The 14539-nt window shown below is 40.8% G+C and overlaps 1 protein-coding gene across 1 annotated transcript in view; it reads right to left on the reverse strand.

Annotated features, from left to right (window-relative positions):
• The window catches only part of LOC134352313 (protein O-mannosyl-transferase TMTC2-like), a 226675-nt gene that overhangs the window by 48464 nt on the left and 163672 nt on the right, over positions 1-14539 (reverse strand). The window contains exons 7-8 of the mRNA XM_063059608.1: positions 12522-12600; positions 10428-10549 (exon numbers count right to left, since the gene is read on the reverse strand). Of these exons, the coding sequence (XP_062915678.1) occupies positions 10428-10549; positions 12522-12600 (201 nt within the window). The remainder of the gene's footprint in view (positions 1-10427; positions 10550-12521; positions 12601-14539) is intronic.

A 14539-nucleotide genomic window follows, 5' to 3' on the forward strand; every position in this document is an offset into this window, starting at 1 on the left:
CGCAAGTGCTCTCAGCAGAAGCACTCTCTCCGGTAACCTTTAACCTATGAAGCTACCAAATCATACCAAATAACACATAAAAATATACAACCTATATAAAGTAGAAATAATGTATGTACAGTGTAGTTTCACTTACTAGAATTGGGAAGACTCCAATAAATTGCAGTTTTGTCACAGTTAAACACTTACTTATACAAATAACAGCCTGACGCAATTGGCAATCGCCTCTGATCTAGGCCGACATTTATGTGCCGGGCCGCACCTAATTAATTAGCTTGTTTATTTCAGCTTTTTTCTTAAAGATGTGCTGGGTGCGTTCCGACTACCGCTGCACCGCTGCATTTCTCGCGGCAATGTATCGGTCCGCGGCCTGGAGGTTGGAGACCACTGCTTAAACTATGAAGCTGCCCTTGCCCCAGAAACTGATCAAACCACCCATGTCTACCTTTAAATTCCACTTTCATCACCATCGTCCAGTGCTTTCTGTTTCAGCTTATTAACAAGACTGACTGATTTCTCCTTAAGTATAAGAAAACTTAATGGAACACCACGCTTTGTACACCCATCAATCCACTCAAGCAACAGACTTTCTATTTTATCCATTATCGGATGCTGACTAAGAGAGACCACTTTGCTACGAGCAGAACCAACAGTAACATCGGCAGCTTTCAAAATTTTTTCTCTCTACGTATAAATAGTGCGAATGCTGGACGCAGGCAAGTTCAACACGCAGACAATGTCGTTGCTTCGTTCACCACGATCGAAACGCTTAATTAAGTGTAATACCCTTATGAGCTCTTTTAGGCTTTTCCAATACCTTAGAACTCATCTTGCTAACGGATGCCCAAAATAAATCGAGATAAAGCACGTGTTTAAGCAAAGCTGGCTAGAATGCAGTTCCGGGGGAGGAGCTTGGCTGCTCGGGCGCACACTGCCTTTTTTCGTAACAGTGAAAACATCTTCTGTTAGCAAAAGCAGGTAACTAATGTAGGTCTTTCGTAACAGCGAGGTGTTGTAAAGCGAACGTTTGGAAAACAGGGGCCACCTGTACCAGAAAATTAACTGAACACTTACACATATCGTTCGTTCATTATGTGCCGTGTCATGACATAGGCGATCATGGTCATTCCATGGCCATGTTTGTTCCTGGTGAATTTTTCTGCAGAAGTGGTATGTTATTGCCTTCTTTTGGGCAATGTCTTTGCAAGACAGGTGACCCCAGCCATTATCAGTACTCTTCAAAGATTGTCTACCTGGCATCAGTGGTCGCTTAACCAGGACTTGTGATATGCACCAGCTGTTCATACGACCATCCGCCACCTGCTCCCACGGCTTCACATGACCCTGATCATGGGTGCTGAGGAGCTAAGCAGGTGCTACACCTTGTCCAAGGGTGATCTGCAGGATAGCGGAGTGATGGCGTGACCATAAGGCTATAAGATACAGGAGCAGAATTAGACCATTTGGCCCATGGAGTCTGCACTGCCAGTTCATCGTGGCTGAACCAGTTTTCTTCTCAGCCCCAGTCTCCTGCCTTCTCCCCGAATCCTTTCATGCCCTGACTATTCAAGAATCTATCAACCTCTGCCTTACGTGTACATAAACACTTGGTCTACACAGCTGCCCGTGGCAAAGAATTCCACAGATTCACTACTCTCTGGCTAAAGAAATTCCTCCTCCTCTCCATTCTAAAAGGACGCCGCTCTATTCTGAGGCTGTGAACTCTGGTCTTAGACTCTCCCACTATAGAAAACATCCTCTCCACATCCACTCTATCAAGGCCTTTCACCATTTGATAGGTTTCAATGAGGTCACCCCTCATTCTTCTGAATTCCAGTGAATACAAGCCCAGGACCATCAGACACTCTTCATATGACAAGCCCTTCAATCCTGGAATCATTTTCATGAACCTCCTTTGAACCCTTGCCAGCTTCACCACATCCTTTATAAGATAAGGGGCCCAAACCTGCTCACAATACTCCAAGTGAGGCATCACCAGTGCATTATAAAGTTTCAACATTACATCCTCCCTTTTATATTCTAGTCACCTTGAAATGAATGCTGACATTACATTTATCTTCCTCACCACCGACTCGACCTGCAAACTGACCTTTAGGGAATCCTGCACAAGGACCCCCAAGTCCCTTCGCATCTCAGTTTTGTTGAATTTTCTCTCCATTTAGAAATAGTCAACCTTTTCATTTCTTCTACCAAAGTGTATGACTATACACTTCCCGACACTGTATTCCACCTGCTATTTCTTTGCCCGTTTCCCTAATCTGTCTAAGTCCTTCTGTAGCCTCTCTCTGCTTCCTCAAAACTACCTGCCCCTCCACCTATCTTCATGTCACCCGCAAACTTTGCAACAAAGCCACCAATTCCATCTTCCTAATCATTGACATATAACATAAAAAGAATTAGTCCCAACGCAGACCACCCCCCCCCCCGTGAACACCACTAGTCACTGGCAGCCAAACAGAAGAGGCTCTCTTTATTCCCACTCTTTGCCTCCTGCCAATCAGCCACTGCTTCATCCATGCTAGAATCTTTCCTGTCATACTATGGGGTTGTAGCTTGTTTTGCAGCCTCCTGTGTGGCTCCTCGTCAAAAGCCTTCTGAAAATCCTAGTACACAACATCAACAAATTCTCCTTTGCTCATCCTGCTTGCTATTTCTTCAAAGAATTCCAACAGATTTGTCAGGCAAGATTTTCCTCTGTGGAAGCCATGCTGACTATTTGATCATGTGCCTCCAGTTAACCTTAAAAATTAACCAACATCTTCCCAGCCACCGAGGTCAGACTAACTGGCCTATAGTTTCCTTTCTTCTGTCTTTCTCCATCTTGAAGAGTGGAGTGACTTTTCCAATTTTTCAATCTTCCAGAACCGTTCCAGAATCTAACGATTCTTGATAGAACATTGCTAATGCCTCCACGATCTCTTCAGCCACCTCTTTCAGAGCCCTGAGGCGTACACCATCTGGTCCAGGTGACTTATCTAACTTCAGGCCATTCAGTTTCCCAAGAACCTTCTCTCTAGTTATGGTAGATTCACACACTTTATGCCCCCGACACCTGGAACTTCCACCGTACTGCTGGTGTCTTCCACAGAAGACTGATGCAAAGTACGTATTCAGTTCATCTGCTATTTCAATGTCCATGCACCTCCTTTGGCAGAGACACATCTCCACCCCGCCACCTAGCTTACACATATATAGGTGAGAATATAAAAATTATCATCAAACAGAAAAATTAAACTACAAAGAAAATACTAGGAGTACAAGCTAGAAGGTGATAGTAGATACCAGGTAGGTGGAGGAAGGATGGGTGGAGGGAGAAGCTGAGAGGTGATAGATGTAAAAGGCTAAAGAAGAACAAATCTGATAGCAGAGGAGAATAGACCATAGGAGAAAGAAAAGGAGGAGGAGCACCAGGGAGAATGAAAGGCAGGTGAGGAGAAGAGAGGAGGTAAGAGTGGGGCCAGAGTAGGAATAGAAGAGGGAAGTTAGAGAATATGAAGTTCATTTCATCAGATTGGAGGCTACCCAAACATAATTTGAGGTGTTGCTCCTCCAACCTGAGAGTGGCCTCATTGTTGCAGTAGAGGAGGCCATGGACCAACAAGCTGGAATGGAAATAGGGATTGGAATTAAAATGGTTGGCCTGCTTGTTGTGGATAGATAGACAGATAGATAGATATACTTTATTAATCCCGAGGGAAATTTGGTTTCGTTACAGCTGCACCAACCAAGAATAGAGCGTAAATATAGCAATACAAAGAACCCCAACAATCAAACAACAAAATGCAAACTATGCCAGATGGAAAATAAGTCCAGGACCAGTCTATTGGCTCAGGGTGTCTGACCCTCCATGGGAGGAGCTGCACGTTCGATGGCCGCAGGCAGGAACGACCTCCCGTGCCGCCAAGTGTTGTATCACGGTGGAATGTGGCAGAAGTCCAACAGTAAAAAAAGTTCAATATCCTGTCTGCAAACACGTTCCTCGATCGTAATATACCCCGGATGGAGAAAAGATGCTCAACAAAGCAGTCCCCCACTCGACATAGGGTCTCACCGATGTAGAGGAGGCACGTCAGAAGCACCAGATACAGTAGACCAAACAGATTTGCAGGTGAAGTGTTGCCTCACCTAGAAGGCCTGTTTGGGGCCCTGAATGGAGATGAGGGAGGAGGTGAATGGGCGGGTGTATTATTTCTCCAGCGATAAGTTCCAGGAGAGGGACTAGTGGGGAGGGATAAATGTACAAGGGAATCATGGAGGGAGCAATCCTTGTGGAAGTGGAGAGTGGTGGGCAAGTAAAGATGTGTTTGGTGTTAAGATCCCATTGAAGATGGTGGAGATTGCAGAGAACGATGTGCTGAATGCAGAGGCTCACAGGGTGGTAGGTTAGGACAAGAGGAGATTTTTTAAGGCAGCAAAAAGATGGGGGGAGGGCAAAAATCTGAAAAATAGAGGAAATGCAGGTGAGGGCAGCATCAATGGTGGAGGAAGGGAAACCCCTTCTTTAAAGGAAGAGGACATCTCTGATGTTATGGAAGGGAAAGCCTCATTCTGGAAACAGATGAGGCGCAGACAAAGGAACTGAGAAAAGGGAATGGCATTTTTACAAGTGAGCAGGGTAGGAAGAAGTATAGCTGAGAGAGTCAGTAGGTCTATAAAATAAATTGGTAGACAGTTTGTTCCAGAGATGGAAAAACAGAGATCGAGAAAGTTGGGAGAGAGGTGTCAGAGACGGATCAAGTGAATTTAAGGGCAGGGTGGAAGCTGAAGGCAAAGTTGATCAAATTGACAAGCTCAGCATGGGTGCATGAAACAGCACCAATGCAGTTGTCAATACAGCACAGAAAGAGTTGGAAAGTGTTACCCGTGAAATCTTGGAACAGGGACTGTTCCACATAGCCAAAAAAAAAAAGGAAGGCATAGCTGGGGCCCACGACTACAACTTGGGTTTGGAGTAAGTGGAAGAAACCAAGAGAGAATTTGTTGGGTGTGAGGACCATTTCCATCAGATGGAGGAGGGTGGTGGTGGAGGGGAATCAGATGGGCCTATTGTTGAGAAAGAGGGTGAGAACTTCTTGATGGGGGATAGAAGTGTATAGGGACTGGACATATATGGTGAAAATGAGGCAGCTAGGGCCAGGGAATTTAAAGTTGTTGAAGAGATCAATAGATTTCTAGATAGTAAAAAAATTAAGCAATCTAAAGATTGTACAATCAATTAGAGCTGAGATAGAAGCCAGCAATATACTTATAGAATTATGGAACAGTGTTGAAGGACCCAATGTCAATCTTTCACTGTAACCCCTTTATGTTCTAAGGTTCGTAAATGATTATTGCGTGAATAGGCCAATGTTGGTAAGAAAATTCTTTGATCAATACTTTTCCACTAGACGTACTGTCAAAAGGTATAGATGTAAAAAAAAATGATCATCACTTCATTCCTCTTAAAGTGCACTGTCCTCCAATTAATCATGGAAAGATGCTTTCATTAGAGAGAACAGCAGTCTTAATTATCAACTACAGGAGGAAGAAGCTGGAGGCCCATGATCCACTCTTCATTAGGGGATTGGAGGTGAAAAGGATCAGTAACTTTAAATTCCTTAGAGTTAACATATCAGAAGATCTGCCCTGGGACCAGCATATACGTGCCATCACAAAGAAGGCACAACAGTGCCTCTATTTTCTGAAAAGTCAACGTAGATTCAGCATGACACCAAAAACTTTGATGAACTTCAATAGTCGAGCAGAGTATCCTAGCTAGTTAAAATGCAGCCTGGAATGAAAAAAGAAAAATGCCCAGGAATAGAAAAAGTTACAGAAAGTAGCGAAAGCTACTCAGTCCATCACAGGTCAAGCCCACTGCAGTATTGAACACTCTTACATGGGGTGCTGCCACAAGAAAACAACATCCATCAAAGATCCCCACCATCCAGGCCATGCCCTTGTTTTGCTACTACTCTCGAGTAGGTGGTACAGAAGCCTTAGGTCCATCCCTAAGTTCAGAAGCAGTTATTATCTTAGAACCATCAGGCTCCTGAATGGGCATTCACCATTTCTTTGAACTGATTCTATGATCCACAGTCTCACTTTCCAGGACTCTTTACAGCTCATTTTCTCAATTTCATTAGCACAGTTTGTCTTATTTCGCACATTGGTATTTGTCAGTTTTTGTCTGTTTATGTATACTTTAAAATTCTACTGTACTCCTTTTTTTTCTGTAAATGCCTGCAAGAAAATGACTCTCAAGGTAGTAATGGTAAGATATATGTAGTCTGATAATAAATTTACTTTGAACTCTGATCAATTTACACAGGTAACACTGGAAAGGGAGCCATGCATCAAAAACATACTATGACAGTTTTGTTGAAATATTTCAGATAAAGTTCAAAGTAAACGTTATTATCAAAGTACATGTATGTCACCATATACAACCCTGAGACTCATTTTCTTGTAGGCATGCCCAATAAATCTATAGAATCATAACATAACAGAATCAATGAAAGACCACCCAACTTGGGTGCTCAACCAGAGTGCAGAAGACAACAAACTCTGCAAATACAAAAAGAAGAAATAATAACAATAAATAAGTAAACAATAAATATCAAGAACATGAGATGAAGAGTCCTTGAAAGTGAGCCCATTGTTTGTGGGATCACTTCAATGACGGGCTATTGAAGTTATCCCCTTTGGTTCAAGGACCTGATGGGCCAAGGGGCAGTAACTGTTTCTAAACCAAGTGGTGTGAGTCCTGAGGCTGTTGTACCTTCTTCCAGCAGTGAGAAGAGAGTACGTCATTGGTGGTGAGGATCCATGACAATAGATGCTGCTTTCCTGCAAAGGCATTTCATACAGATGTGCTCGTTAGTTGGGAGGGTTTTACCCGTGATGGAATAGGCTGTGTCCATTACTTTTTGTGGTTCTTTCCGTTCAAGGGCATTAGTGTTTCATACCAGGCTGTAATGCAGCCAGTCAATATACTCTCCACTACTCATAGATAGGAGTTTGTCAAAGTTTGAGGTGTCCTGCTGAATCTCTGCAAACTCCTAAGGAAGTATAGATGCTGCTGTGCTTTCTTCATAATTACAAAGGAGCGTAAAGTGATATATCAAAGACATATTTTGATAGTTTTATTAAAATGCTTGAAATATTTCACAATTAAACTACACTTGATAAGTGCCTAGTCACAATGTAATCCAAACATATATAAAGAAATGTACAAATAGAGACCTCTGATGTTTGAATTTTCTCACCATTTAGATAATAGTCTGCACTATTGTTCATTTTACCAAAATGCATTATCATACATTTCCCAACACTGTATTCCATCTGCCGCTTTTTTGCCCATTCTTCCAATTTGTTTAAGTCCTGCTGCAATCACATTACTTCCTCAGCACTACCTACTCCTCCAGCTATCTTTGTATCATCCACAAACTTTGCCACAAGTCATCAATTCCACTATCTAAATCACTGACAAACAATGTGAAAAGTAGCAAACCCAATACCCCTGAGGAACACTATTAGACACTGGCAGCCAGCCAGAAAAGGCCCCTTTTATTCCCACTGGCTGCCTCTTGCCTGTCAGCCATTTCTCTATCCACACTGGTATCTTTCTTGTAACACCATAGGATTTTATCTTGTTAAGCAGTCTCATGTGAGGCACCTTATCAAATGCCTTCCAAAAATCCAAGTAACATCATCCACTGCCTCACCATCGTCTACTCTGCTTGTTACTTTCTGAAGAATTCTAACTGATTTGTCAGACAAGATTTCCCTTCACAGAAACCATACTGACTTTGACTTATTTTATCATTAGTCTCCAAGTACCTCAAAATCTCATCCTTACTAATGGCCTCCAACACTTTCTCAACCACTGATGTTAGGCCAACTGGCCTATAATTTCCCACTTTTGTCTATCCCTTCTTAAAGAGTGGAGTGACATTTACAATTTTGCAGTGTTCCATGACCATGCCAGAATCAAGTGATTCTTGACAGATCATGACCAATGCTTCAGCAACCTCTCTTAGGACTCTGGGATGTAGTCCATCTGATCCAGGTGACTTATCCACGTTAAGACCTTTGAGTTTGCCCAGTACTTTTTCCTTTGTAATAGCAATGCCACTCACTCTTACTCTGTGATACTCACAGGCCTCTGGCTCACAGTGTCTTCCACAGTGAAGACAGATGCAAAGTACCCATTAAGTTCATCTGCCATTTCTTTGTCTTCACGACCTCGCCAGCCTCATATTCTAGTGGTCCAATATTAACTCTCAACTCACTTTTACTCTTCATGTAATTCAAAAATCTTTTAGTATGCTGCTTTATATTATTGGCTAGTTTGCCCTCATATTTCATCTTTTCTCTTCTTATAGCTTTTTTAGTTGCCTTTTGTTGGATTTTAAAAGCTTCCCAATCATCCAACTTCCCACTCACTTTTGCTACCTTATATGTCCTTTCCTTGACTTTTATGCAGTCCTTAACTTCCCTTGTCAGCCATGGTTGCCTACCACTGCCATTTGAGAACAACTGCTTCTGTGGAATATATCTACCCTGAACCTTGTGATCTATTCCCAGAAACTCTAGCCATCTCATACCTGCCAGTATCCTCCTCCAATCTACCTGGGCAAGCTCCTCTCTCTTACCTCTGTAATTGCCTTTATTCCATTGCAATACTGATACATGCAACTTATGCTTCCTTCTCAAACTGCAGTATGAATTCAATCATATTATGATCACTGCTTCCTAATGGTTCCTTTACATTAAGCTCCCTAATATACTTTTCCCCGAGTAGGCTCAAACACAAGCTGCTTTAAAAAGCCATCTCATAGGCATTCAATAAATTCTCTCTCTTGCAATCGGACACCAACCTGATTTTCCCAATCCCCTTGCATATTGAAGTCTGTCATTACAATTGTGACATTCCCGTTATTACATGCTCTTTACAGCTCCCTTTGCAATCTTAACCCCACATCTTGGCTACTATTTAGAGGCCTATATATGATTCCCAAAATGCTTTTTTAACCCTTGCAGTTTCTTAACTCCACCTACAAAGATTCAACATTCTCTGACCCTATGTCACCTCTTTCTAAAGATGTAATTCCGTCTCTTACCACGACTCAGTGATGCCCACAACATCAAACCAACCAGTCTCTAATTGCGCCACAAGTTTGTCCACCTTATTCTGAATGCTATGTGCATTTAAGTACAGCACCTTCACTCCTACATTATTTGCTCTTATGAATTTTGCCTCTGTGGTACAACTTAACTCTTTGCTCTGACAGCAGTTTTAGCCAATCATTGTCTTGTCCTTCTTCACATATTACACCATCTACTTGCAAACCTGCAGGCTCATCCTCAGCTCTATCATACTAGTTCCCATCCCCCTGCTATATTAGTTCCATATTGATGAAAATTAAATGGCCCAAGAAGTGACTCCATAAAAATACCTTGAAAGGTCAACCACAATAAAGTGAATTATGACAAAAAGAATAAAATGTGGTTAATAACCAAGCTGATGGGTATCTGCAGTTATCTGAACTTCTACGTATAATATGTGAGCCTACCTGCACTGTACCACTTCTACAATACTCCTCAGACAGTATCATTTTAGCTAAGTCCTTAAATTAGCAAAATAAAATTATAAATCGCAGTAAATTTTCAGATCTAGTTTACCTGAAGGTAAGGGGGACTAGCCTGCAATTATTCCCTTTATGCAGTATATTTTATTGTTGCTTCAACAAGTGTTACCAGCTGAATTTGACATCTAAACTACATTGGTAAATTCAATCTCCTTCTGTCAAAAATTTTAACTTAGTGTTGGAGTGGTGGTACAGTAATTCATACAAAGGAAAATTATACACTTTGGAATTGTAGCCCCTTACATATTTAAGTCTAATATATGAATCTTCAGAGCTAACTGAGTTGTCAGATTAATTTAAGAGCATATGCTTTGATGAAGTGGGCCTTACAAGCTCAAAGTAACAACTCTTTTTGAACTCTGAGCCATGCGATTATAAAGACTCTAAATTGAGCAATATTCGGAAACCATCTACCACATGAAATAATACATAGGGGACCCATTGGTACATCATATAGAACTTTTAGTCAACATTTGATCCACAGTCTCATACTAACAGTAATATTGTTTTTATTTATGTTGAAAAATCTCGTTTTCTGTTATTCATACATACTCTGGAAGCAACCCCAGTGTGTTTTAAGTAGAAAACCATCTGGCTACTGAAACTTTAAAAATATTACGTAACTCAAAGTTCTGGCAGAAGTAAAGAAGTTAAGCACTAGAACTTAGAGAGTTGCTTTCTAGAACCTTATCCCAGATGCACAAGTTTGTAAAGTACATGTTGTGAGATACAAGTAGCATAAAGACAGCATTGCTATTAATAAGCTCAACTTACAGTGAGAGCCAGAAGTTTCCCAAATGTGAGGTGGGCAGGGATATGATCAGGCTTGGATCGCAAAGACTCTAAGTACCAATATTCAGCCTCTGCCAGCTTGTTCAGTCTCATGTAGGCTTCACCTGTTGGCACACAGGTTAAAAATTGGGTCAATACGTACCTTTAACAGTACCCTCCCACAACACGAGCACAGCAAAGGAAATCTCTTAAGTTCATCGAAATTCTGAGTTTTGTTATAATACAACAGATTAAAAAATGGGCAGGTTTCACACAATGGAATAGTCCAGTGTAAAGCACTTTGATGTCCAACTTGAGTAATGACATTTTGAAACATAATCAGGCTGACTAGAAGTAGAAATGAAGCGTGTCACCAGTGAGGCAACTCCTCCAAGGCACTACTCAGTCCAAGACTAACATATAGCAACAGCTTGGAGGCCAACATCCTCAAAAAAGCATTAATCTAACATCACTTTCCTGAAAAACAATGCAGCTTTGAATAAGGAGACAACTATAATGACTACTTGGGGATTGGTTCTAACTTAAAAGGGCATGTTTAAATTTACAGACACAATGTTTGTTTTAATGTAATGAAATTCTTAGAACTGTATTTACTACTCAACATTGTTTTTAATGCTATGTCTGTCCATAATAAGGGAGTCTTTAGTCACAAAGACGATTTTAAAATATTTCCTTTATTCATGAATTTCTTTTGTAACCATTCAAAAGAATTTGAACAGATTAAGATAAATTATGTTTTTATAAAACATAGAACAGTTCAGCACAGGAACAGGCCATTTGGCCCACAATATTGTGGCGAACCAGCTAAAATGCAAATTAGAAACAACCAAACGCTAATCCCTCCTACAGGGTCCATATCCCTCCATCTTCCTTACATCCATGTACCTATCCAAACATCTCTTAAAAGCCTCTAATGTATTTGCCTCTTCCACCATACCAGACAACGCATTTCCAAGCATCCACCACTCTCTGAGTACAAAATTTACCCCTCACATACCCCTTGAACCTACCCCTTCTCACCTTCAATGCATGGTCTCTGGTATTTGACATTTCAACACTGGGAACCAGATACTCCCTGACTACTCTATCTATGTCTCTCATAATCTTATAAACCTCTATCAGATCTCCCCTCAGCCTCCAGCGCTCCAGAAGAAACAACCCAAGTTTATCCTGCAATAATATTTTCTTTTAGACAAGAGGTTTCATGGTCCTGAAGCAAGTGATAGTCTAAGAAAGCTTTGTGGCATGGCAATAAATTCTACAATGTGCCTTGACTCATCTGGCAGCTTTTACAGACCCATTCTGTGGGTTGCAGCTCTAACCAAATAGTAACGTCTCTGTACTGGTACTCACACCAGCAGAAGATTGACTTCAGTTGCTTTTTAACAAGCTCTTTTACTGTGGTACTTTGACTAATAGAACAAGAATTGATTTTTTCCCCCTGCTTAATAAGCAGCATATGTTGTGCTCTGCTTTGCAATTTTAATATTACCTTATTATCCTTTATCTTATGGTCTTAAGTTTGATTTTAATTGAGGGGTTCATCAGTTTAAAATTCTCTTGAAGTTCTTGTACGGAGCCACTTCTACAAAATGATATGGCTACACTGAGCTGGTTAAGTCAGAAACGCTGCTTCACAGCGATTGATTAAAGCCTGAGCTTTCAAACAAGGGATCATGGTAAATCTAGAAAGGGTCGCAATTATAAAAATGAATAGTTTTGCAGAATGTTTACAATTATAGTAGATAATGCAGGTGGGGGGGCAAGAAAAAAGAAAACCTCTCTGAAGTGGGGAGAAGCAAAAATAGCTTAGGAGCCTTTGGAGTGGAAAGATGGCAGTTTGCAGACCTACAGTGTTCAACATGCCCTCAAAAAATATTACTGCTCAAGATGCATTCCCAGACACCAAGACTGAAAGTGCATGCCCTCACTTTAGTATGACTTCAAAGGAATGAACTTTGACAGCAGGGGAAAACTTGCTTGCAGGTTTAACATTATAAACTAGAGATGAATTACTAGTCACATTTCTTTTTGTGCATGTGCCAGGTATTACAGGCCATGACGTGATCCACTCACCCATCATGTTGTATAAGCTCTGTGGAGCAAACTGTTTTGGCATCTTCTGTATTGCTTCCTTATAGACAACCAGTGCATCCTGCAGTGAAGAAAGATAACTGTCGTTTTGAACTCAAATTTTATGACAAAAAAACATACACATAAATGAGACGTTACAAAATCTCTTTCAACATAGTTTTTCCCTTTTCTGCTGATCTCACTGGGCCACATAAAACAACTACAACCAACAGGGTGGTTGTAAAAATGTCTGCAAAAATGTTTACAACTAACCCGTCAGAATAAAAAAACAGTTAATAACTTTTTCATCTTACAATAGAAGTTCTTGCCAGAAATATTAACTTCCCGTCACTGTTTGATAGAACTGCTGCGTAATCAACAACTTTTGCCTTTAAATCAAGTGCGGTTAATTAGTGCCTGTTCTGATTGTGGTGATACATAGTTAAGATGTAACTGTCAGGGTTTAGGATTCTCTGGCATTTCTTCGTCACCCCCCACTGGCTTTGAAGGCGGTCCAAGGGTATTCACTGGGCTAATCCCTGAGATGTGAGGATCACAAGTAACTAAGGAAATTAGATCAATATTCTTCGGAGTTTAGAAGGATGAGGGGTGACCTCATAGAAACATGCATGACCCTGAGAGGGCATATCAATCGGTGATTATCTGGAATGGTTTGAGGGGTCACATTTATTTTCTGTTTTTAAAGTCAGTTCCTCCCGTCTCACTTCAGGGATTTACAGTACGTAGAGCAGAAAGATGTGCATTTCTTTAAGCACCTTTGAGATCTGAAAGAAAAGTGGATTGGGTGGGTAGGAAGGCATACAGCATAATTTCTTTCTTCAGTTGCAGCACTTAGAAAGTATAAAGGTTCACTATTCAAGTTGCAACTGTGTAACTTTCTCTGTAGCTTCTATACTTTATTCAAGTCAAGTCAAATGTATTCTCATTTATTTATATACATGTATATAATCATATAATGTGTATAGAAACGAGACATTGTTTCTCTGAGTGGTGGGACCTGCATATGCAGTGCTCCTAATAAATTTCCATGATGAGGCAGGGAGACAGTAGGGAGACCACTGTCATCTTCTCAGTTGTTATTGTTATCGTCTAACCTTGTTCTAGCTTAATGCATTGTATCATGACTTTGACTTGCGTGAACACTATGCAAAACGTTTTCCAATGTATCTTGGTACATTTGACAATAATAAAGCAATATTAAGATAATTTTGGCTTGGAACAAATGGACTATTGGGTGCAGTTCTGGTTGCCACATTACAGGAAGAAGGTGGAGGCGGTACTGAACGGGGAAGTATTAGCTATAAAGAGAACTTGGAGAGACCTGGATTGTTTGCTGTAAAGTAGAAGGCTGAAGGGGTGACCTGATAGAAGTACATGATAAGAAATACAGGGGATTTTGGTTCATTGGATACATTGGGACTAGCAACATGTAGGAGGCAATTAAGCGGCTAACCCAATTATCTGAAGTTTCGTGGAAATAGTTTTAAAAAAGACATTCTACCATTTAACAAAGTAACAAATTATGTTTTAAATGAAATACAGAATAAATTAGAACACTACCTATAGTACTACAGAGTGATAACTCTGTGTATCAGTCCCTAATAGTTATCGATGTAGGAAGTGATGGAGGGCTGGCACAACAGCATAGTGGTTAGCACAATGATTTACAGTACAGGCAACCCGGGTTCAATTCCCATCGCTGCCTGTAAGGAGTTTGTACGTTCTCCCTGTGACAGTGTGGGTTTCCTCCAAATGCTCGGGTTTCCTCCGAATGCTCAGGTTTCCTCCCACAATACAAAGATGTACCAGTTGGTAGGTTAACTGGTTATTGTAAATTATCCTATGATTAGGCTATGATTAAATTGGTGGATTGCTGGATGGTGTGGTTCGATGGGCTGTATCTCAATAAGTAAAAATAAACAATAAATACAAAAATTCATACAATGTTTGTTGAGGTAGACTGTAAATGAACAAAATTGGCACAGATAGCTAGTACAGAT

Source organism: Mobula hypostoma, chromosome 9, assembly GCF_963921235.1.
Source record: "Mobula hypostoma chromosome 9, sMobHyp1.1, whole genome shotgun sequence".
NCBI lineage: Eukaryota > Metazoa > Chordata > Chondrichthyes > Myliobatiformes > Myliobatidae > Mobula > Mobula hypostoma.